This window comes from Jaminaea rosea (genome assembly GCF_003144245.1).
Source record: "Jaminaea rosea strain MCA 5214 unplaced genomic scaffold BDZ90scaffold_4, whole genome shotgun sequence".
Lineage (NCBI taxonomy): Eukaryota > Fungi > Basidiomycota > Exobasidiomycetes > Microstromatales > Jaminaea > Jaminaea rosea.
Genome location: NW_020289978.1, coordinates 63,226 through 85,444, shown reverse-complemented (window position 1 = coordinate 85,444; position 22,219 = coordinate 63,226). Strand labels below are relative to the sequence as shown.

The 22,219-nt window shown below is 60.0% G+C and overlaps 10 protein-coding genes and 1 non-coding gene across 11 annotated transcripts; 6 read left to right on the top strand and 5 right to left on the bottom strand.

Annotated features, from left to right (window-relative positions):
• Window positions 1–620: 620 nt before the first annotated feature.
• BDZ90DRAFT_144125 (hypothetical protein) lies at window positions 621–2,530 on the top strand. Its single transcript, XM_025503488.1, has one exon. The coding sequence runs from the start codon at window positions 955–957 to the stop codon at window positions 2,227–2,229; it is 1,275 nt and encodes a 424-aa protein (XP_025362890.1). The 5' UTR covers window positions 621–954; the 3' UTR covers window positions 2,230–2,530.
• A 533-nt stretch (window positions 2,531–3,063) lies between these two features.
• Window positions 3,064–5,713, top strand: BDZ90DRAFT_231274 (RabGAP/TBC). Its single transcript, XM_025505794.1, has one exon. It carries the CDS (start codon window positions 3,213–3,215, stop codon window positions 5,475–5,477), a length of 2,265 nt encoding a protein of 754 aa, XP_025362889.1. The 5' UTR covers window positions 3,064–3,212; the 3' UTR covers window positions 5,478–5,713.
• Window positions 5,174–6,908, bottom strand: BDZ90DRAFT_231273 (hypothetical protein). Its single transcript, XM_025505793.1, has 5 exons — window positions 6,715–6,908; window positions 6,596–6,633; window positions 6,501–6,529; window positions 6,368–6,435; window positions 5,174–6,287 (listed from the first exon to the last, which is right to left on the bottom strand). Exons 1-5 carry the CDS (start codon window positions 6,805–6,807, stop codon window positions 5,589–5,591), a joined length of 927 nt encoding a protein of 308 aa, XP_025362888.1. The 5' UTR covers window positions 6,808–6,908; the 3' UTR covers window positions 5,174–5,588.
• A 249-nt stretch (window positions 6,909–7,157) lies between these two features.
• BDZ90DRAFT_278661 (hypothetical protein) lies at window positions 7,158–8,534 on the top strand. Its single transcript, XM_025509110.1, has 2 exons — window positions 7,158–7,519; window positions 7,606–8,534. Exons 1-2 carry the CDS (start codon window positions 7,211–7,213, stop codon window positions 8,413–8,415), a joined length of 1,119 nt encoding a protein of 372 aa, XP_025362887.1. The 5' UTR covers window positions 7,158–7,210; the 3' UTR covers window positions 8,416–8,534.
• Window positions 8,535–8,623: 89 nt separating this feature from the next.
• Window positions 8,624–11,870, bottom strand: BDZ90DRAFT_231271 (WD40 repeat-like protein). The gene is made up of 2 exons (XM_025505792.1): window positions 11,375–11,870; window positions 8,624–11,294 (listed from the first exon to the last, which is right to left on the bottom strand). The coding sequence occupies exons 1-2, from the start codon at window positions 11,790–11,792 to the stop codon at window positions 8,749–8,751; spliced, it is 2,964 nt and encodes a 987-aa protein (XP_025362886.1). The 5' UTR covers window positions 11,793–11,870; the 3' UTR covers window positions 8,624–8,748.
• Window positions 11,871–12,002: 132 nt separating this feature from the next.
• On the bottom strand, window positions 12,003–14,121 carry BDZ90DRAFT_231270 (P-loop containing nucleoside triphosphate hydrolase protein). The gene has a single exon (XM_025505791.1). The coding sequence runs from the start codon at window positions 14,089–14,091 to the stop codon at window positions 12,061–12,063; it is 2,031 nt and encodes a 676-aa protein (XP_025362885.1). The 5' UTR covers window positions 14,092–14,121; the 3' UTR covers window positions 12,003–12,060.
• Window positions 14,122–14,248: 127 nt separating this feature from the next.
• Window positions 14,249–14,337, top strand: BDZ90DRAFT_t19. The gene has a single exon. It is a non-coding gene; the product is annotated as a tRNA-Val (tRNA).
• An 80-nt stretch (window positions 14,338–14,417) lies between these two features.
• On the top strand, window positions 14,418–15,909 carry BDZ90DRAFT_238417 (ALG3-domain-containing protein). Its single transcript, XM_025507338.1, has 3 exons — window positions 14,418–15,154; window positions 15,219–15,631; window positions 15,698–15,909. Exons 1-3 carry the CDS (start codon window positions 14,444–14,446, stop codon window positions 15,861–15,863), a joined length of 1,290 nt encoding a protein of 429 aa, XP_025362884.1. The 5' UTR covers window positions 14,418–14,443; the 3' UTR covers window positions 15,864–15,909.
• Window positions 15,770–17,232, bottom strand: BDZ90DRAFT_143953 (hypothetical protein). The gene is made up of 3 exons (XM_025503487.1): window positions 16,766–17,232; window positions 16,300–16,696; window positions 15,770–16,230 (listed from the first exon to the last, which is right to left on the bottom strand). Exons 1-3 carry the CDS (start codon window positions 16,858–16,860, stop codon window positions 15,904–15,906), a joined length of 819 nt encoding a protein of 272 aa, XP_025362883.1. The 5' UTR covers window positions 16,861–17,232; the 3' UTR covers window positions 15,770–15,903.
• Window positions 16,564–17,926, bottom strand: BDZ90DRAFT_231268 (hypothetical protein). Its single transcript, XM_025505790.1, has 5 exons — window positions 17,795–17,926; window positions 17,613–17,727; window positions 17,348–17,553; window positions 16,766–17,283; window positions 16,564–16,696 (listed from the first exon to the last, which is right to left on the bottom strand). Exons 1-4 carry the CDS (start codon window positions 17,865–17,867, stop codon window positions 16,937–16,939), a joined length of 741 nt encoding a protein of 246 aa, XP_025362882.1. The 5' UTR covers window positions 17,868–17,926; the 3' UTR covers window positions 16,564–16,696; window positions 16,766–16,936.
• Window positions 17,927–18,114: 188 nt separating this feature from the next.
• BDZ90DRAFT_231267 (hypothetical protein) lies at window positions 18,115–21,942 on the top strand. The gene has a single exon (XM_025505789.1). It carries the CDS (start codon window positions 18,295–18,297, stop codon window positions 21,856–21,858), a length of 3,564 nt encoding a protein of 1,187 aa, XP_025362881.1. The 5' UTR covers window positions 18,115–18,294; the 3' UTR covers window positions 21,859–21,942.
• Window positions 21,943–22,219: the final 277 nt, after the last annotated feature.

The window sequence follows — 22,219 nt, the reverse complement described above, 5'->3', positions numbered from 1 at the left end:
CTTGGCGGGCGGCGTGACGGACCAAAAGCAGGGCAGCAGCTGGACAGAAAGGGCCGCGCCCGCCGACGATGCCGCTTCTGCGCCTGTCTGACGCCTGTCTGACTGCCTGCCCGCCTGCCCGCTCGCTCGCCATGCCTGCCCCCTCTTTCTCGTGCGTGCGCCGTCCTTGCAGTGTGGCTGGCCCCCTTGGGCGTCGTCGTGCGGCGAGCAGCGCCAACGGCATCGTTCGGCATGACGGCTCTTCAGTTCGACGAAGCTCATCACAGAGCGAGCAAGGATGGTTGAGACAAGGGTGCAAGATTCATGGCTTGAGGGACACTGAGACGTCTCGAAATATCGTCAATCAAGTTGCTGTTCCGCAACAGGGGATGCTGGCGCAGGCCAGGATCTCCAGAATGTGTCGACAGGGGCATCGTCGCCATCGAAGATTACCCAGCTAGGCATTAACACACGCGCGCGCGCCTGACGCGAATCCGGAGCTTGACGATGAGCCAGAAGGAGGCTTCGTCACAGCTGATCCGCACGAGAAAGCTACGTGCGATGCGCATCAAGAGCAGGAGCTAGTGTCAATAGTGAGTATTCTCAACCTCGGAGCCACATTCAAGGACCGCAACGTGGCCGGGTTGTGGACGCGAAGCGGCCTCGACGGGCCGTCATGCTCATCCGCAACCGCAGTCCTTTATTCCCACTCGTCTTCCTGGAAAATGGATGACCAGACCGAGCTCATCATCCGCCCTGAATATGTACTCGCAACTCCGTGCCCGCCTCGTTCGCATCTTTCGCCGGCCGTGATGCTCCTCTCGGGGCATCCCGCCGCAATCGCACGCCCCGAGCCGGCCCTATCACGGCCCGCGGCGGATACGTCTCTTCAGTCGTTGATGCCACTGATCACCAGAATCGCAGGACAAAGCAGGGTCCTGCTCGGCGTCGTCGCGGCAGCGCAGCAGTGTTGAGATGAGCGAGCAAAGGGTGCGGTGCGGGACGTCGTCCTCGAGGGGGGCGGATGGTGAGGTGGCGGGCGTCCTAGTCGGCGATGATGCCGCGGCGGCGCAGACTGCCAGATGGCAACGGAGCAGTAGTCGCAAGCTCTTCATCGTCATTGACCTCGTCGTCGGTAATCTGTCTGCCTCTGTCTCCCAATCTTTGATCCGCACCACGACCACCACCATCCGCCCTCCCCGCATCAAAGTCAAGAGTGACCGTGACGGCGCGTGCGTACGATCAAGGTTGACCTCGTCTCCGCCTCGTGCTTTCTACGAAGGCATGTCTGCTGGACAGCTGCATGCTTCGACCTATCCCAACTTATCCTACGCGCCTACCGCATCCTTTGACATGGCTCGCAGTCGAGTAACGCTCAGTAGCGCAGGGCCCGCCGCAGCATCTGCCAGACCAAACGGCTTGCGGGTCCTCCCTCTTCGCCGCGCCGTCGACGCTGAGCAGACATGGCACAGCCATAGTCATCATGCCCACTCATCGGGCCCGGCATCCGACAGCGCCGACCTGCTACCCGTAGCCTCTTCCTTTCGGACAAAGCAGCGTCGTCAGCCAGTTGCCTGCGAGCCCTGTCGAGCATCGAAGCGCAAATGTTCTGGCGGCGTGCCCTGTGACTCGTGCTCTCGCCGCAGCAACAAGAATATCGTCTGTCGCTACGACTTTGGAGCAAAGATGCGCAATGCCGATCGTGAAAGGGTCAAGCAGCTCAACATGAAGTCCAACAGGGCGCCCGCGGTGGGACCGCTTCGATCGGCTCGTCGTACGAAAAGGGCAAGTGAGAAGGAGGGCGAGATGGACTGGAGCGCAAGGATCACCCCTTTTCCTGCGGTCATGACGGACGTAGTCAATACAGAGACAGGCAAGCGCCCGCTCGCTGACGATGACACGATGGATTTGTCACGCAGTCAGTCGGGAGGCCATCGCTACACCACGAGGTCTTCCGTGCGTGCTAGCATGACTGGCACGGCAGCGGCGGATAGCGGGGTCACTGAATTGCAGTTTTGTGGCGAAGATGGTAGTGAGATGCTGGCAGAGGGAGATCAGGCGGTCTACGACAAGGCCGAGAGTACCAGCGATACAACGTCCTGCAGCGAGGTGAGAGGCGCAGTGAGTCTCGTTTCCCGCAGTTACGGCACTGACCAGCTGTTCCGCAATTCCATAGTCATCAAGCACCGACGAGAGCGATTCGACCGGCGAGTCTGGCTTAGATATCCTATGGGCGGCTATGCAACATGAAAGCCAATCAACGTCTCCCGAGATGCCACAGAAGACGACTCTGCCATCGGTCAGTCCGAGAGAGGCGCGCGATCGCAGCACCGACATTGCTGACCGTCAGCCCATCTCTGTTCACTCAGATTGGCTCACTTGGCCTGCCTCAGCCAATGCGCTTTGGCCACAAGCAAGGGCCTGTAGCGCCAAGCTCACCTGCCCACTACCACCTCATCTCCTCATCCTCTCAGGCTCTCTCATCCTCGCAGTCCGGCTCTGACCGCTCGACAGTGTTTTCGATGCCGGGTCCTCATGAGCAGCGTTGCCACGCAAGCCCCCCTCGGCTCTCCTTATCCGTCGCCATCAATCGAGCAACATCTGCGAGACGCAGCGACCTGCCCAGAGTTGCTACAATAGGCTCGCGACCCGAGCTCTTCAACTCTTCACCTCACCGATCACGTCCACTTCGTCGTCATCCCACCTTCTTCCCATCGCCGTCTACTACTTTGTCCGGGTCAGGCATCTCCTTTTCTTCTTGATCCAAATCTTCGCCTCGACTCGCGCTCTTCTCTTCTCGCTTTTCGATCGTGTTTTCCTTGTCATTAGTCCTGTGACTGTATACTCTTTGTCACTCATTCACGCCTTCCGCTCTTGCCTTACCGTCGAAATCGATGATGATGCCCTTGTCCACAGGCCTTGGCCAACTGAGCCGGCGGTTGCATGGTGAACGTGAGCGTACGGCAAGCGCGAAGCGATGTCAAGCGAGTCGAGTGTTGGTTGGTCTCGTCTCCCCGCGGCGGGCGGCGGGCGGCGGGCGGCGATTGAGTCGCTTTGGCTTTCACTCCTTTCTACCGACTGGCTTGCTACCTTTCTTCAACACCTTCATCACTACCCTATTGATCTTCATCATCTTACTCTAGCTCCACAAATGATACCAAGGAGATAATCAGACTTGGATCCTCCTCCTCTACTCAAAGGACCACCCCACGCAGCGCGGCCGCCAAGCCGCCATGCCTGCCTTTGCAGGGCTTGGGCCATCGCATTCTCGACGTCGTCTCGACCACGACGAGGCTGCTTCACCGCCAGAGCAGGCTCAGCCAGTACAGCAAGTGAGCAACGATGATAGCTTCAAGACAGCGGCAATCAGCGTCGATGCTCCCCATCTCAGCGTCGCATCATCCCTCCCTCAGCGCCCTCGCACGGCGGATCCCATACCTGTCCAACCTCCTCATCCTCCAGCGATCACCTCATCTGGCGAATCAATAGCATCCACAGAGTCATGGACAAGACCAGAGGACGGCGAAGGCGATTTTGTCCGTCGCACATATCTGCACTTTGATCGTACAGGTATCGAGGGCGACGGGACCGTGCAGGGCGAGGAGTGGACGAGGAATCGCAGCGTCGGAGCAGCGTCTGGTAGCTCGCTCGCTCCTTGGCAGGCTGCAAATGGCAAAAGGCATCGTCCGAGACAGCGGCGTACGAATAGCGCGCCAGACAGGCGTCACTTGCACCCAGGAGATGAGCCTCTGCGGCCGCTTGCTGGTAGGAAGACGGACGAGCCGGCAGTCAAGTCTTCGCCCCTTGCCTCTTCTGAGCCTATCACGGCTGCGACAACTGCCGCCGAGAGCGCAGTGTTTGAAGATCAAGAGATGGGCGACGCCGGAGGCGAGGGCGCATCATCGATAGCATCAGAAACGGCTTGGCCCGATCTAGACCGGTACGGCTTCTTTGGCGGCCGAGACTGGGACTCGCACTCAGCCACTGGGCGCATCGTGGTTCTACCTGCAGCATGCTACGCCTTTGTGCCCTCTCCGTCGACATCCGCCTCATCATCAAAGGGCAAAGTCAAGGTGCGATCAGCGGCAAAGAAGGCGAAAAAGAGTCTCAAAAGGACAGGCGTGTCAGAGCAGAACTGGACTGGTTTGCCTGCGAGCGCCTCGGATGAAGGGTGGGGTTCGTCCATGGCTGGAGCGTCGACGGCCAGTGGACCATCTGATCAGGCATCTCCTCAACCCAATGGCGATGCCAAGCATGCGACGAAAGCAGAGGAGCCGCCGGAGGACGTCATCACCTCTCTGCGCCTCCCCTCTGAATCCCTTGGCCGCTCAAAGGAGCAAGCGCGCATTGATAAGTGGGCTGCTATGCTTGCGCCGGTCGCAAAGGAGGGGGGCAACACGACATCGTACCGTCTGACGGTTGAAGGGTTGAGGGACCGCGACAGGCTGGAAAGGAGGATCTACAAAGGCATTCCGGATCGATGGAGAGCAGCTGCTTGGTGGGCATTGCTGCAGCGAGAAAGCGGCAGCGCAGGGGAGTCGTCGTCAGCGAGCTTCGCACCTTCTCACAGCACTTCACAGCAGCCAGTCGATGCGAGCAATGGCGCAGGCGCAGCTTCTTCATCAGCTCAATCATTCCCCTCGCACGGCCATGTCAACCCCAGTCCAACACCTAGCATCAATGGCGCTGCGATGTCGCAATACTCGCGCCTCCTCACTCTCCCGTCCCCATATACGGTGCAGATAGACCTCGACGTGCCTCGTACTATCAGCAACCACGTTCTCTTCCGCACTCGCTATGGGTGGGGGCAGGTACGACTCTTCAAGCTTCTCCACGCTTACAGCCTTGGCTGTTCGGAGTGTGGATACTGCCAAGGGATGGGCGGAATAGCGGTGGTCATGGTGAGCCTCTTTCCGGAAGAAGAGAAAAGTTGGGCTGTCCTTCGACGGCTGCACGATGGGCCAACCCCAGACGCAAGCCTTGCCCCCTCGTCAGCACTGCATCGTCTCTTCTCCCCTGGCTTTCCCTTGCTCCTCGAACTCTTCCACGTCCAATCAGCGCTTCTGCGCACTCTCTTCCCATCCTTTGCGCGCATCCTCGAGGATGCCGGCGTAGAGGCGAGCAGCTATGCGACGCGCTGGTACATGACGTGCTTCTACGGCGTCTTACCATGGGAGACTTGCTTGCGAGTGTGGGATGTATTGATGTGGGAAGAGGGCGGCCACGGCGGCGCAAAGGAGGAGAGAGGGTTGGAGTGGGTGTTGCCCCTCGTGGGGTTGTCCATCCTCTGGGCGGTGGGACATCGCGTGGTCACGTCTGGCCCGTCGGCTGCAGCGTGGGACTTTGAGAGCCTCCTCTCCCTCTTATCCTCGTCGAACCTCTTCGTGCCGCAGGACGACGATGCCCTCCTCTTGTGGGTGAGGGGGCTGCGCAACGATGCGCGCGTGAGACGAGTGATGGCGCAGGCGGTCGAGGAGTGGCGTGCTATGCAGTCATGACGTGATTAATGAGGATGAATGTATTGACATGAAATTCACGAATGATGGTCGTCGTCGTCGTGAAGGATAGAGAGGAAAAGAGCGTCGACGTCGTCGTATCTAGCTCGCAATCTAATGCCAGCCAAACATACCCACCCCATCCCTCACTTTGGCTACATCGCTCGCACTGAGGTGAGGTTTCTGGCTCTGGAAGAAATCCTCCCACAACCTGATCAGCTCTGCTTCTCCCCTCACCTGATCCCTCCCTCCCGTAGAAGCTGCAGCTCCACCACCAGGGCTAGCGAGCGGGCTACCAGCCATCGTGGCTTCCCCACCCAGGGCGGGCGAGGCAGGAGTGATAAGCTGCGACTCGAGCCAAGCGCGCAACCCTTCCCAGAAGTCGACGCTGCCAATCTTGGAGTGATGCAAGCGGGTGATACCTGTGGAGACCGGGTTGGCCGAAGAGGGACTGGAGTGGTAGTCGACCTCATTGAAGGGCGCCTTTGATGTGGTGCCTCCCGGCTGATCGCGGGGGGTCAAGGGACGCGGGGCGCCTGAAGCTGCTCGGCCAGAGAGGGTGTCATCGTCCGTTGTGAGAGTGAGCTCGGGGATAGAGACGCCCGAGGCGGTGCGATTGTGCGAGGCCTGGCGTTGTGTCGTCTTGGGAGGTGGGGTCATGGGGGCTGCGAGGCTGCCACCTGCGCCGGCGCCTGCGGGGGCGGCCATTGCGGCTGCGACGGGGGCTGAGGAAGGGGATGCGGAGGATGAAGACGAGGCAGCGGCTGCTACTGCTGCTGGGGCGGCTGTCTTGCCTGAGAGGGCTTCATATTGCTGCGGGGGAAGGGCAACAAGATGTGAATTAGTGAGGGCCAAAGGAGGGGTGGACATGATGCCTTTGCCCGCACACTCACAGCCGGCGTGTATGTCTTTTGCGAGAAGGCGTGAAGCTGCGCGATCTGATCCTTGAGCCTTTCGTTGACTGTGGAGAAGACGTGAGACATGAGCGAGTGGATTACCTGGAAGGCGTCGCTGGCATTTACTCACCAAGCCTGTGCCTCTTAAGCGTAGGGAGTCTGAGGTGCGCGATGGTATCATCATCAGCTCATGAGTTTACACATGGAAGCTCGCCGGCTGCTCACCCTTCGAATACTGGGCTGACGATGATCACATCGAACGCCTGATGTTATGGACGGCGAAGACAAGGTGTGAGGAGTCGTGGACGAGGATGGGAGGGTCGATGTCGCAATGTCGCACTCACCTGTCCACAACCACCCGAAACGTCTGATACGATGAGCGTCTGAACACCTTCGATGTTGGCCCTGATGACCTGCTCGAGCTCTGGTCCCTGCATGATTTCACGGGTCGATATCAACTAAGGGAGAGAGTGACGCGAGGGATGAGGGAAAGTGTTGGTTGGACTGTTGGCAAGGACACGACGTCGCGAGGGCGGAGGGCGGAATGTGGGTGCTGCTGCCGGTGCTGCTGCTGCTGCTGCCTTTGCCGCTTGATGATGAATAGGGCCATCGCGTGGCCGCCTTTCTTGTCTGCCTTGGCTCTCCTCGTCTCATCTGCCGCTCGCACCCTTTGATTTTTGGCCCGTGCGGCCCTCTGGACCAAAGCGGGCCGGCGTAGCGAGCGAGAGGTGCTGAGCAGGGCCAGAGACAAGGGATCAGAGACATTTTGACTCCTTTGAATCGCCGACCTCGTTATCATCACCATCACCAACTAACCCACCTTCGACATTGCCCGCCATTATGGCGTCCATCCTCTCGCTCCCCTTTCTCCTTGCACACCACATCGTCACATACCTCTACCCGCTCTACGCCTCGTACAAGGCCATTGCACCCGTACAAGAAAAGACGACTCGGCCAGTCAGGCCGCCCTTTGGCAGCGGCAATGAACGCACAGAGATGGCCGATCTCGAGACGTGGCTCATGTACTGGAGCGTCGTGGGAACAATGACGCTCATTGAAGCCTGGGCAGAATGGTCTTGGAGCTGGCTGCCCTTCTATGGCGTCTTCAAGCTGGCATTTACACTATGGCTTGTGCTGCCTCAGACGCAGGTGAGTGCGCAATACAGAGCCAGAGGCGCTCACGAGAAAGATGATGCTAATGAACAGATCGCCCGATTGCCGCACACACGTGTCAGGGAGCTACGATCCTCTACTCTCGCTACTTGGGCCCTTTCCTCCAATCCCACGAAGACGACATAGACGTTGCCCTCTCATCAGCCAAAGTCCAAGCGACCCGCGCAGCAGCAAACGGCTTCGCCTCCCTCTGGCAACGGCTCCGCGGCGCCATCCTCGGAGCGGCATACACCGTCGACCCCACAACGACGGCGAGCGAGTACGACGGCAGGCCGGCACCTCCTGCCCCGCTACACAACATGCCCGCCGCCCCGCCCACGATGCATGATCCTGTCTCCGGCCCAGCTAATCACTTCGTCGGAATGCTCAAGCACTACGGGCCCCTCGCTGCTGCAGGACTGGTCGGCGTCATGGACCGGGCTGCTGCTGCTGCTGCGGAGGCGAGTGAGAAGGCAAAGGCAGAAAGTAGCGGGACCACGAGAGGTCAAAGTGACGAGGATGATAGCGATGGGTCTACCGGAGATCAGCACGTGGCGAGCGGAGACTCTGCAGTCAGGAAGCGCAGGAGGGCAGAGCTGGAGCGACAGCTTGATGAGATGGGAGCGGGTAGCAGCGGCGGTCGTAGCAGCGTCAGGACGAGATCCGCAGCAGCAAAAGGGGCGGCGACTACGGCTACGTCCTCTCGGCTACGCGTCAACAAGCCGGCCAACAGTAGCGATCTCTCATCTGACGAAGGGAGCGGCAAGGGGAGTAGAGATCTGAGCGGGAGCTACCAACTTGTGGATCAGGATGACGAACAGGCCAACGATACCGCCGTGCCAGCCACGCCTAGCAGTGGTGGAGGTTGGACGTCCTGGATGTCGAGGCGATAAGCTCGTGTCCACGTACCCTCGATGTGACCCTACCGCCCCCGTGACCCCGATACCTCGCGCGCCTCTCGTTCCGACTTGTGTTCCGTGGCCCACCACCACATTCCTTGTATCTAGCCGCCTTCTCACACACGCCCACCTGTATCACCACTTGACCTTTCTTTCCACGGCCCACAATGATGGATCCTGTTCTTCACTGCTCAGTAAACGAGTCTGAGATTGGTATAGATTGTGATGTTGAGATGTAGAAGGAGGAGTAGATATGAGACGACGGCGACGAGGACACAAAGCAATGGCGCCTCTCCATACGAGGATGTGAAGCGAAAAGTCAAAAGGTCAAGCAAACATCTCCCAACCGACCCACTCCCTGCCCCTTTCCTCGGGACGGACATAGCCTCCCAGTCCTCGCTCTCCCTCTCGCTCTCCCTCACTCCCACCCTCCTCCTCCTCGCTCTCGTTCCCTTGCTTCTCCTCCTCCACCCCTTCCTGTGCCCGCTTGGCAGCAGCAGCAGGAGGCAACAACTCCCTCACAAAGATATGTCGCGTCTCCCCCACGGTCAAGATGCGTTTCCCATCAAAGGCCACGCCGAACAATCGACAGGGCACCCTCGGTGTGCCACCGGTCGAGGCACGCCAGGTCGTTGCCGTGGCAACATTCCCGCCTCCACCACCAGTGGCACCGGCAGCGCCTCCATTGGTTTGTTGGGCTTGACCGGCTGTGATGCCCTGCGCATTGACGGCGCCGGCCGCGCCCGCATTCGTACCTGCGCGATTGGTGTTGGAGCGCGAAGAGGTGTGGAAATTGAAGTCGCGGGAGGTGTAGATTGGTTTGGGCTTGTACACGGCCGAAGGGCCGGTGGTGGCAACCGGCTGCGATGTTTCTGCACTACTGTCACCTTGTTGGCTCTCGGAGACCGATGTAGTACGGGCGCGAGTGAGCTCGGCCCAATCGCCCCTTGCATTCCACCCCAATGCATGCTGACCTCTCCTCTCCTCAACCCAGAAGAGGCGCCCCACGTCCCACATGTTGACAATTCCGTCGTATCCTACGCTAATGAGCAGCCCCTTCTCCTCGTCCAAATGCAGGGAGCGAGGCATTGCCTGATGCCCCTCCAGCACCGCGAGGAGGTCACCCGAGTAGGGCGAGTAGCAGTAGATGGACAAGTCCGTCGATCCGCAGATAATCACCGACCCCTTCAGTACCTCCTCGCTGATGGGCTCAACAGCTCCTCCTACCTTGAGCGCAGGTCCCGGCATTCCAAACTCCATGCAAGCCACCCCTCTCAACTGCGGGATACGCTTACGCTCCCCCTGCCCCTCATCAGGCGGGTAAAGCACGCGACCGGTAGGAATGTCGACGACCTCCAGATGGCCATTGGCGTACCCGCAGGCGAGGAGCCGCCCGCGAATCTTGAGGTCATTGATTGAGCAATTGTAGTGCTGATGCACCGAGGCTCGCTCGAAAAGGGTTGGCGGGCCAGGTGGCGTGTGATTCTCCGTCGATGTACTCGCTGCTGCATCTGACGTTGGTGGTACGACGTCGAGGGGTGAAAAGGCGGACGTGACACTCGTGTCTTCCTCTTCTTCCTCCTCTGCTCGCTTGCTCGCCTGAGCATTCCCGCCAAGCAGATCGAGACGACGATAGCAGCGTACCATGCCCTGCCTCAGCCCGAAGCAGAGCCATTCCTCGCTCAACCTCACGTCCATCACCGTCGTGTAGCAGTTCCACCTGTCGATAAGGCGGGGTTTCCACTGTCGCCCTTCCCTTGCGGCCTGCACAGCCTCATCGCAGCCGAACCAGTTCCAGATGCCCAGCTTGGAGTCGGAAGAGGCGGAGACCATAATCATGCCCTTGGGGCAGACGTCTAGTGCTACGATGCTGCGGGTGTGGCCTCCCCGGAGGATGTGTGTGCATCGCCCTATGCGAGGGGCTATGGTGGAGAGCAGAGCCTCCTGACCGTTCGAAATCGTGGAGCTGGAGGTGGACGTCGAGGGTGGGGAGGAGAGGGACCACACGCGAATTGTGGCATCGCGCGACCCGGTGACGATGTAGCCTACGGTGGGTGCAAAGTGTTTGGGTGGGAGAAAGCTTTTGATGCAGTAGATGTTGTCCTCGTGGGAGCCGATGGTACGCAAGTCCGGAGCAAAGGTGCGATTTCTGCGAGAGTGGTGCTGAGCATTATGGCGGGTGCGCTTGGATGTTGACGAGGGGAAGAGGCGAGCTTGGAGGGTGGCGGCGCGTGATTCGGATTCGACACGACGACGGTATGAGGCTTCGTCCGTTTCGTCCTCGCTATTCTCGCTGATGGCGTTAGAGTCTGCGTCGTCGTCCCCTTCGTCTTGGCTCTCTTCGTTGCTGGAGATGGATCGATCATCGTCAGAGAAGTCCTCGTCCCACGAAGGGTGCTTAACCTGCTTATCCTTGACGCATCCCCATCGCGAGTGGACTTGCCCAACTCGACTAGCCAGGTAGAAGCGCAGAGAGTAGATGTAGCGCCAGTTGAGTCGGTCGATGTTGCGTTGCCGATTGCCGTGAACGCGGAGTGACCAAGATGAGGGCAAGATGCGCGAAGACGACGAATCCGGATCGCCGATCTGGAGGTCTGTCATGTCATAAGTCGATTCATCGCCAACGCCCTTTTCCTCAGGTAGGAGCACCCCTTCTCGACCCTCGAGATCATCCAACAATCCCTCCACCCACTCCTCATCCTCTCTAAGGGTCCAACCGGGATTGCGAAAGAAGAGTTCCCGCCACAAGAGAGGGTCATTTGCGAGGGAGCGGTGGTAGCGGGAGACGGCTGAAAGGCTTACGAGGGACTGGTGGGTAGGTAGGTATAGCAGGATGAGGAGAGAAATCTCGTGCGGGAGACGACGGAGGAGGTCTGGTCGAGCGCGATCGTAGAGGTGAGGTGTCAGCTTCTCAGTATCCTCAATCAACGTAGCCGGCCTCGCCGTTGCTCACCTAGCCTGACGACCCCGTCCTCGCCATCCGGAAGGAGTTCGACGCCCTCGTCAGAATGAGCATCGCTGCTCAGCCTGCCGCTGCCGCCGGCCTCCTCCTCTTGATCCTCGGTGAGCATTCTCCCCTTTCCCTTTCGCTTGCTAGCGCGAATTGGCGAGCTGCTGGTGGCGACGGAACTTTGCGGCACATCGCCAAAGAAGGAAGCAGGTACAGGGCTTGGCCTGTCCCTCTTCATGCTTCGTCGTCCACTCCTGCTTCGAGGCGTAGCAGGGCGAGGAGAGGATGTGAGAGGTGGGAGGCCGGTGCTCGTCGATGAAGTAGACGTCGAGGTTGACGTCGATGCTGATGCTGATGCTGAGTCGCCCGCTTCGGTAGCGAAGACTTTAAAGGGTGAGAGCGAAAGGAGGTAGGAAGCCATGCTTGTCTCTTGCGCCGTCCTCACGATGGACAGGCAAGAGAGAGAGGAGGGAAGGATGGAGGGAGAGGAGAAGGAAAAGTAGGAATGCAAGTGCAAGTCGAGGCCAGGCGGACAGGCCGACGCACCAGGTGTTGATTGCGGAGTGGCGGAAGAGCGCCTCGAAGCGCGGAGAGCAACACCAAAAAGCGAAAGCTCACGAGCACGCCACGGCATCGCCAATTCATTGCATTTGCATGGGGTATCAAGATCAAGCCTGCTCTAGCATTCATCACTCCTCCTCCTCCTTCTTCGACACACGCGCAACTGGCAGTCCCAACGCCCCTCTACCTCCCCAAGCTCGCCCTTGATTGCGCTTCTCCTCCCACTCCTCTAGCAGGTCCACATCGACGACTCGCGATCCCATCTCAAAGATGCGCTGACACGACCCTGGTCCGATACCAGACGCCGAGGCAAGCTTGGCACCATTCGATGGCGTCGCCTCTTCGCCATCTCCGCCATCTCCAGCTTCCTCCACCTCAGCCCTTTGCGGCGGCGGCGGGCTCACCAATCGCTTCCACTCCCCCCTCTCCCTCATCCCCGCCAGCGGGCTGGGAAGATACTCCTGAAAGACAGGATGCGCGAATCTGGGCTCGTAGCGATATTCCTGCCCATACCCAATCTCCTTCATCAGTCTCGTCGGAGCATTTCGAATGTGATACGGGACCTCGTGACTACGCTCCGCTTCAACCAAGGCAGCAGCCCTCTGCCAAGCCTTGTACGCTCTCGTACTCTTTGGACACTCGGCGAGGTAGACGACGCATTGCGCCATGCACTCGGCGCACTCTGGCAGTCCAACGAGCTGGCAGCTCTGATACGTTGCGACCGCTAGCTGGCTGGCAGCAGGCGTATCGCTACAATCCTCTGCTGCAGCGATGATCAGCCTGCGCGCGATGAAGAGCGGGTCTTCCCCTCCCTTGACCATCCGCGCCAGCCAGTACATGGCCGCGTCAGAGTCGCTCCCACGAATGGATTTGTGCAGCGCAGATATGAGATCGTAGTGCTGATCCCCGGCTCGGTCGTACAAGAGTGCTTGCCGTTTAAGGGCTGAGCGGAGGTTGTCCAAGTTCGTTTCCTCGTCGACTTCGCCATCGTAGCAGGCTAGAGCCACCTCAAAAGCGCCCAAAGCGGAGCGGGCATCACCGTCGCAGGAGTGGGATAGGTATGTGAGGAGAGTATCGGGTACATGAGGTGGGTGCGTCGTAGTCTCGTCCTCGTCCATGCTCGCCACTCGATCGCGTGCTGCTTGCAGGATCTTGAAGCAGCTCTCTGTGCTCAGCCTGTCCAGTACGAATACCCTCATTCGACTGAGCAGGGCGCCTTGTAAGCGAAAAGAAGGATTCTCGGTAGTAGCCCCGACGAGCACCAACGTTCCGCGCTCAACAACGGGTAGGAAGAGGTCTTGCACCGCCTTGTTGAATCTCTGCACCTCGTCACAGAAAAGGACGGTGACCTGACCTGTGAGTTTCAGTCGGGAGAGGGACTCGTCAAAGTGCCTCTTCAGATCCCCAGTGGCGGTCGAGGTGGCCGATACCTCCACGAAGCGATAAGGCGGCATCGTTGCCCCATTGGAGCTCGCAGAATTACGCGCGCGATTCCTCTCCCAATTCTCATTCGCCTCCTTCACTACCAGTCGGGCCAGTGTAGTCTTTCCAGTCCCCGGCGGACCCCATAGGACCATGCTGGGTACCTTTCCCTGCTTGAGAAGGGCGGCCAGCGGCCCCTTGCGGACGATGTGGTCCTGTCCTACGTATTCGCTCAGTGATCGCGGTCGAAGACGCTCGGCGAGAGGGGCGGCGGAGTCCAGGCGAGTGCGCGAGGAGGAGGCAGCGACGGCGGTAGCATGTGTAGGTGCCGCTGTAGCTGGCTGAGTTGCTTCGACAGGCGTCGATTTGGAAGGCAAGACGACGGCCGCTTCATGATGGCTGGGCAGCGCGTTGCCCTCGTCCGCCTCATCCTCGCCAGCCTTGCGCTTCCTCGATCCCATCATGGCTCCGAAGACACCACGGCTGGGAGAAGCGACAGACGCTGCATTGCCCGTTCCCTCCCCCTCTGTCTTCGCTGAGCTCGCCTTCTCCTGACCACCGGACAGGCATCGATCCAGATGCGAGTTGAGCAGCGCGATGCGCACCGGCTGCTCGCATGAGGGGCAAGGGACGCTCTCGTTGGGATGGTGGGATCGCTGCTGCATGGGCGTTTGGGACTTTGAAGACGAGCCAGGCCGTGAGCCACTTCCCTTGGCGGCGGCGGCGTTGTTGAACATCATGACGCGGGCATGGCGTTGGCGTTGAGTCGGTGGAGCGAAGCCAAGGGTGAGGGAGGCCATGGGACGGAGAGCGGGGAACAATGTGAGCACGATGCGAGCGCGTAAGATAGAGCGCATTAAATTATGTAATGTTATTTTGCTACGTCTGGTCAGCGGTCGCATAGCTCAGTTGGAAGAGTGCTACCTTAACATCTTACTGGTGGAGGTCGGTAATGGTCGACGGTTCGAACCCGCCTGCGATCACTTGTTTTTTCTTTTTGCTTCCTGCTCCCCTGCACGGGCCGCCGTCTGTGCGTGCGTTGTCTTCTAGCTCTTTTTGACTTTCTCCCTCTTCATTACCACGACAGCGATGCGCAGCAAGGCCAGGACGCAGGGCAATGCGGCAACGTCAGGGTCAGCGTCCCCTCTTGCCCGCACCGGCGCCCTCTCACTGCTCCAGGAGATCCTCCTCACGCAACGCTACTTCGTCCCGCTAGCCATCCTCGTCCTCCTCTTCGATGCGGCCCTCACAGCCCTCGTCGTGCTGCGCATCCCCTACACGGAGATCGACTACTCGACGTACATGCAGCAGGCTGCCTTGTTCCTCAAGGGCGAGCGGGACTACAAGAACATCACGGGAGACACGGGGCCGTGCGTATATCCTGCGGGGCACCTCTACGTGTATGCTCTGTTGCACAAGCTCACCAGAGCGGGGAAGGACCTAAGGCTAGGACAGTGGCTCTTTGCGGGGCTATACCTCACGTGTCAGGCGGCAGTGGTAGAGGTCTATCGCAAAGCTGGGGCCCCTTCCCTACTGCTGGCCTTCCTGCCCCTCTCGAAGCGACTCCACTCCATCTTCGTGCTGCGCCTCTTCAACGACGGCGTCGCTATGACCGTCATGTGGGTCGCGATTGCACTCGTTGCACACAAGAGGTATAGCGCCGCGTGCGTCGTCGCGTCATTAGCGCTGAGCATCAAGATGAATATATTGCTGTTCGTGCCAGGACTGGCCGTGGTGGTGTACAGGGCGAAGGGAGGGGCGAGGGCGATCGTGGATGGACTCTTGATCGTCGTTGTTCAGGTGAGGACGTGACATTTCACCACTGCATATTGTCCCAAATAGCTGACACAGACATCACTTGCAGGCCCTAGTCTCGATACCCTTCCTCACGTCCCCGCACCCCGGCGCTTACTTGCGGCAAGCCTTTGACCTCTCACGCCAATTCCTCTACAAATGGACGGTCAACCTGCGCTTCCTACCGGAGGACATTTTCCTCTCTCGTACCACGGGTCTGATCCTTCTGGCAGCACATGCGCTTCTTCTCTTGGTCTTTGCTCTGAATCGATGGACAGGCATCGGAGCGCAAGGACTCGACTGGATTGCGAGAACGTGGACGAGAGGAGAAGAGATGGACGCGCGAAGCGCCATCGTCACGCTTCTCACCTCGAACCTCATAGGCATCCTTTGCGCTCGCTCGCTACACTATCAGTTCTTCGCGTGGTATGCGCAGAGCCTGCCATTGCTCGTTTGGCAGAGCCACATGCCCTGGTCAGCAAAGTGAGTGCACGGCGCCCGCACGCTAATGATCAAAGCTTAGCTGACCCGTCAATCTTTTGATAATAGGCTCCTCGTACCCCTCTCCATCGAGATAGCATGGAACATGTACCCCTCAACGATATCCTCTTCAGCGAGCCTCTGCGCAAGCAACGCCTTGCTGCTGCTAGGCCTGTACAGGAGCGGTGCAGCGCAGCTTTCGACATCACAGTCGCGGCGTACGAAGACCCAGTAATGCTAGTGATGACGCTAATATTCAATTCCAATCGCTCTCCTCATACCCTCACATCAATCTCATTGAGCGCTTGCCTCCTCTCCCCATCCACAACCCCTCTAACCGCCCCCCACACCATCTCCCAAACTTCCTCCACCCCGCCCCTCCCAGCATCCAATTCCCTCCAATTTGCCCCACTCCCACTCACAACCCTCGCCACCTCGCCGAAGCTCTTGCGCACCCGACGCTGCATCCCCGATTCCTCATAACGCTCCTCACCATACCCGCCGCGCTGTGCTGCTACCGCTGGGTCAAGCGATAAGAAAAGAGTGAGGTCGGGGAGGGGCAGACCAAGCTCTGGGGAGAAGAGCCAGGAGAGGGGCAGACCCTGCGCGGGGAGAAGAAAGAGTCAGCGCTCTGGCAAACTCCCCTTCTGAAAGTCAGGACTCGCCCGTACCTTCGCCCGACTATAAGCCACCCCACTCCAAGCGTACCGATCCGCAAGGACGATCCTCCCCTCCTGCTCCACCTCCCTCCTTATCCTCGCCGCTACCTCCCACCTATTCGCAGCAAAGAGGAGATGCACCGCTCGATCGTCCAGCTGCTCTTGCGGGCTCGTCAAGTAGGAGTGGAGGAGCTTCCCGATGGGAGTGGTACGATCGGGGAACTTGAGGAGGGTGGTGCGGGAGGGCCCGCCAAGCTGGTCGTGGAGGCGCGCAATCTGCGTTGATTTGCCGGCGCGATCCAGACCTTCGAGGGCGATGAAGAGGCCGCGGCGTGGGGGTTGAGGGGTGGATACGAGGGGTGCTTGAGGTAGTTGAGACGATGAGCTAGCTGCGGGACTGTGAGAGGTTCTGCGAAGCGGGGCCGGAGAAACCGTCAGCCGACCCTTGATAGCTGTCGCATCATACGCAACGACTCACACAGATGTAGGTGAAGCACGTTTCGATTTGTATGGTATCAATGTGAAGCGAAGCCATGGCGTGACATGAGGGAAGGAGCAGTGGGGAAACGTCATGAGCTCTGTACCTTCTCACTCCAGCGCACATATCTGCGCTCGAGCCCTCTTCTTTGTCACCTCAGCTCTGGCTCGCTCACCTCCTCCTCCTCTCCTGATAGTCGTCATTCTCGTCTCCCCCTCCGAACAGGCCAGCAATCTGCTCGCTACCACCTCCAATAGCCTCACGAACGCGTCGCGTAGGACGGAAGGCGTTGCCCTCTGCGTCGGTCACATTCTTGGAGGCGGTGAAGCTGGACGAGGACGTGCGAGAGGAGTGGGACTGAGATGCTGGTGCTTGGCTGTCGTTGTTGGAAGAGCGAGAGTTCAGGGGAGGCGATGCTGCTGAGGCGTGAGTGGGAAAGGGTGCAGGCGCAGGGGCAGGAGCAGCTTCCTCGCTGCCGAAGAGGGAGGCAATTTGTGCTGACCCGCCGCCGATGGGTTCTGGTGACGGGCGAGAGAAGCATGAGTATTGTGTAGGCATCAATTCTGACTCGACCATGCTCACCTCGGACTCGGCGCGTAGGCCTGAAGGCCTGACCCTCAGCGTCACGTACTCCGCGGTTGGGCTCGAACTCTGCCGCTGCGGGAGGAGACTGAGCTGACTGGCTGTCGGCAGACGCAAAGCCTTCTACAGCGCTGGTAGTAGCGAGTCCTGCGGCGGGCTGAGCAGGGACCTCCTTGCTCTCGACGAGGGTGCCGAAGGTGGCATACCTGTGCAAGAAGGTTAGCGCTGCTCCTCATCACAGTGCATATACGCGCCTTTTCCTCACCTGGGCAAGCGGCTGAACTCCGAGAAGTTGGGACCGACCTCGACTCCCTGCGTCTTGAGAAAGGCGACAAGAGTTGCCTTGGTGAAGACGATGGAGTCGTCCTGAGCGAGCGTGCCTGCGCGTACGAGGGAAGAATGTTGAGTCGCGTTGAGGTGATCGGTTTCGCGCCTTTCACTGCTCACCTAGCAGGTAAGGCACATCCTTATGGCTCGTCTGAGGTGTGATCTGCGTGTTTTGCACGAACGTGGTCGGCATGGCGAGCGATGATGGCGGCGAGGAGGAGGTGAAGGAGGGAAGACAAAGTTGGTTCGGTGGTGCAGCTCGAGCGAGTCCAACCTCGAAAGGGAGCCAAGCGCGAGATCAACACAAGCCCAGGCCACACAGGCAGCGAGCCACGTGGTGCCGAGCTGAGGTCGGAAATGGAGGCATCGGGCGGAGACGAACGAGAAAGAGAAATGCAGCTTTGTGGCGGCTGAACAAGTGGGAGTCATTGATAGGCAATCTTCTCATCAATCTCGACACCGCCACTACCAAGAACGGCTTCTGCCTCTTCGCTGCCCTTCTCACGACCTCTTGAGAGCTCCTTTGTGCCCCGCGAGCTTCTCAGCACTTTCCCAATTCTTTGACCAGCATATATCCCTCTTCCCTCGCCGTCGCGCCACCCGAGTGTCGCACGACTCCAATGGCAGACTCAGGACCCTCAACATCGACTGCGCCACAACCATCGACTCTCTCTGCCTCAGCATCAGCCTTCAATCCAGCATCCTCCTCTCAGTCTCAGCAGTCGTCGCGCTCCAACAATGCCACTCGAGGAGGCAGGCCGCCCAAGAGAGGTGGCCGCAATGGCGCTCAAGTAAGCAACACTCAGCCAAATGGCGCTGAGGCGTCTTCATCATCATCTACACCGTCTCGAGCTAGAGGCGGCGGGGGGCGCGGGGGACGAGGCCGAGGAGGACGAGGCGGCAGGCGGCCTCAGGCAGACAGGTCAGCCAATGCCTCGGCGGAGAACAGCGATGCTGCCAATTCGGGCGAGGCTAGCGATCGTCCCCTTCCATCTGGCCCATCAGCTCAGCGCAAGCAGGCACAGCTTCCACCTCGCCGCAAGCAGAACTTTGGCGGCAAGCTCACCAATGGCAGTTCAGGCCACGATTGCCCATCTGCCGATCTTGCCGATGCGGAGTGGGGCAAGCCGATCGACTACGCCGACTTGCGATCTCGCCTGGTAGCTGAGCTGCGAGCGGGCAAGTACGATTGCTCCATCTGCTACTCAACGGTGGGCAACAAGGCTCCCATCTGGTCATGTTCTCAATGTCACACCGTCCTGCACCTCAACTGCATCAAGCAATGGGCCTCATCGAGCGTCAAAGCAGCAGAGGAGCAGAATGCTATGCAGGAGGATGTGAGGATACGACAGCGCAAGGGTACATGGCGATGCCCGGGCTGTCAATTCGCGCGTGAGGAGGTGCCCACAGTCTACTTCTGCTGGGACGGCCAAGTACGCTCGCCCTCAGCGTCGAGCAACATCAAAATTCCTCCTCACTCGTGCGGCAAAACCTGCAGCAAAGCCAAGTGCATACACGGCTGCTCTGCGGGAGTCTGCCATCCCGGACCATGCCCGCCATGCCCGGTCACTCTTCATCACCGCTGCTTTTGCGGGGGCAAGGAGGTAGCAGTGCGTTGTTCGCAGCTTGCAAAGAGTCAGACAGCTGCGCCAACGCCCTCTACAGACGACTCGCGCCATGGTATCTCTTGCGGCGAGGCTTGCAACAAGCTCCTCTCTTGCGGACGACATCGCTGCACTGCTGTATGCCACCAGGGCAAGTGCCAGCCGTGCGAGCAACGAGTCGAAGAGCGCTGCTACTGCGGCCGCAACGCTCAGGCAATGCTTTGCGGGCAGGGCGAGCGCAAGCTTTGCTCGGGCTCAGAGGAGGAAGAGTGGGAGGGAGCATGGCAGTGCCAAGACTACTGTGACCGAACGTTTGCCTGTGGCGAGCACCGCTGCTCAAAGCCATGCCATCCTCCCTCTGCGGCACCGCCTCAATGTCCCTTTGACCCTGCGCTCGTCAAGACGTGCCCCTGCGGCGCCGAGTCGCTCTCTGACCGCAAGTCATGCCTGGACCCCATCAAGACGTGTGGCCGACCCTGCAACAAGCTTCTTGCCTGCGGTCACACCTGCCAAAAGGACTGCCATCTCGGTGACTGCCCGCCATGCAAGATCCCTGTCAGTGCTCCATGCCGTTGCGGCGAGTCGCGACCGACTCTGCCCTGCCACGAGCGCGTCGAGGACAATCCTTCGGCAGACTCGACACCAGATGCTGTGCTTTGCAAGCAAGTCTGCCGCGCTCTACGCCACTGTGGTCGCCACGAGTGCAAGCGTCAATGCTGTCCATTGGCGTTCCAGGCAAAAAGTCGAGCAAGCAAGCCCGTCGGGTCGCGCAACCGTCCGCCTACCCAGATGGAGCTGGACGAGCAAGACCCAGCGAGGCTCCACGAATGTATACTACCCTGCGGCAAGCCCCTCTCCTGCGGCCAAGCAGACCACACCTGCCCACTCAACTGTCATCGGGGCCCCTGCCCACCCTGCCTGCGCTCATGTTTCGAAGAGGTCTCATGCCACTGCGGGCGCACGATCCTCGAGCCACCCGTACCCTGCGGCCAGCGCCCAGTCTGTCGCTTCCCCTGTGCTCGCCCAGCACCAGCCTGCGGCCACCCCAAGCTCCCGCACGACTGCCACGAGGAAGGGCCCTGCCCGCCATGTGTCTACCTCACCCGGAAGCGCTGCAACTGCGGGCGCAACGATGTGGACAACATCCCCTGCCATCGCACGCACGTCTCCTGCGGCCAAACGTGCGGGTCGCTCATGCCCTGTGGCTTCCACCGCTGCACCGCCACCTGCCACTCAGGCGCCCCCCAGGCCTGCGGAGACTGTACGGCCACCTGTGGAAAGCCTAAGCGACTGTGTGGGCATCCTTGCAAGGCGAAGTGTCACGCACCGGCGCGATGCGACGAATCCACGCCTTGCGCAGAAGTGATCACCGTCACCTGCCCATGTGGGCATCTAAGGCAAAAGACGCGCTGCGGTGCCAGCACCACAACAAGCGCTGATGGGCAGACGGTGGGCGAGCAAAGGCTAAAATGCAGCGACGCCTGCCTCGTAGCGCAGCGCAATGCCAAGCTTGCCGAGGCGCTGGGCTTGGATGTCGAAGACAGGAAAGTCGTGGCAGCCACATCCTCTGCAGTGCCTTACGACGCGGAGATGCTGGCCTTCTACGGAATGGACCACCGCTTCGCCACTGAGCTCGAGGGGACCCTCACCGACTTTATCCGCTCACCGCGCCATTCTGTCATCCTCCCGTCTTCATCGCGTGCGCAACGCAAGTTCACGCATGAATTGGCGGCCGCGTTCGGGTTGGCTACGGAGAGTCTGGATCCTGAGCCGAAGAGGAGCGTGCAGGTTAGGAGGACGGGCGAGGCGAGGGTGCCTCGGATACTGCCGAGTGAGATGTGGGCAAAGGCCAAGAAAGAGCATGAGCAGGGCTTGACTGCGGGTGGGTCTACGGGGTCCTCCTCTGGCCTGCGATTGACTTCACTGCGTAGTGGAGGCGCTGCTACGACCTCGCCGCTCAATGCCCTGCTCCTCGAGCATGTCTTCGGCGTCGATGAGGGCAGCCTGCGTGAGCTGCTCACGACGGCCGTTCCATCACCCATGGCCGCTTCGGTTGTCAGTACGGCACCGCTGCGTCTTGTGCCCTTCACGCTCAAGTGGGCAGGTGAAGAGAGCGTCTTTGTTCTCCCTGCAGACCCAACTCCCTCTACGGCACAGCGTCTCCTGGCAAGCAAGCACGATGTCCTGCGCACCGTCAGGATGCATCGCGTCGCTGAGAGCTGTGTAGCTTGCAGCGTGGACACCGCGGTAGGGAGTGCCCCGAAGCTACTCAGGAGAGAAGACAGACCAAGCGCACTGGCCAGTGGGAGTGGCAGCGGTGGGCGATCCACGCCAGTCAACGCCTGGTCGACTCGTGCCGCAGGTGCCGCCTCACCTGGTGGGGCTAGACTGGGTGGGTGGGCTGCCGTGGCTAGTGGAGCATCATCTGCCAGATCGTCCCAGCCAATGACGCCTACACAGTCTGGCGAGGGGAGGCCGAGGATCGCGCCTGCAGTAGTGGGTCGGCAGATGGCGGCCACGACGGAGGTTCGAGCTCGCGAGGCTACACCGGAAGCGTGGGATCAGTCCGAGTCCGCCTGAACCACAGGCTCTGTTAGCATTTTGCATCTTCTCATCATCATTGCATATCTGTCTGCTCTAATGCTCATCATCATGACCATCGCCACCTCTACCCGTTTGCTTGTCGCTCGACTGGTCCTGCATCGCTGAATGCATTGCCCATCGCGTGGCCCGGTTGTTCTGCGCGCTGCCCCGATTGCTAGGCAGAGAAAAAGTCGTCGAGGGAGCGGGCGGGCGGGCGTGATCCCGCGGAACGAGGCGCAGAGAGGTCGAGATGCGAGCAGGCCAGGCGGAGAGAGGGCAAAAGGCGCAAGCGGCGGCAAAGGGCGGCAAGAGTCGAGCGTTGAGAGCGAGCAGACTTGGTTGGAGATTGAAGGCCGGC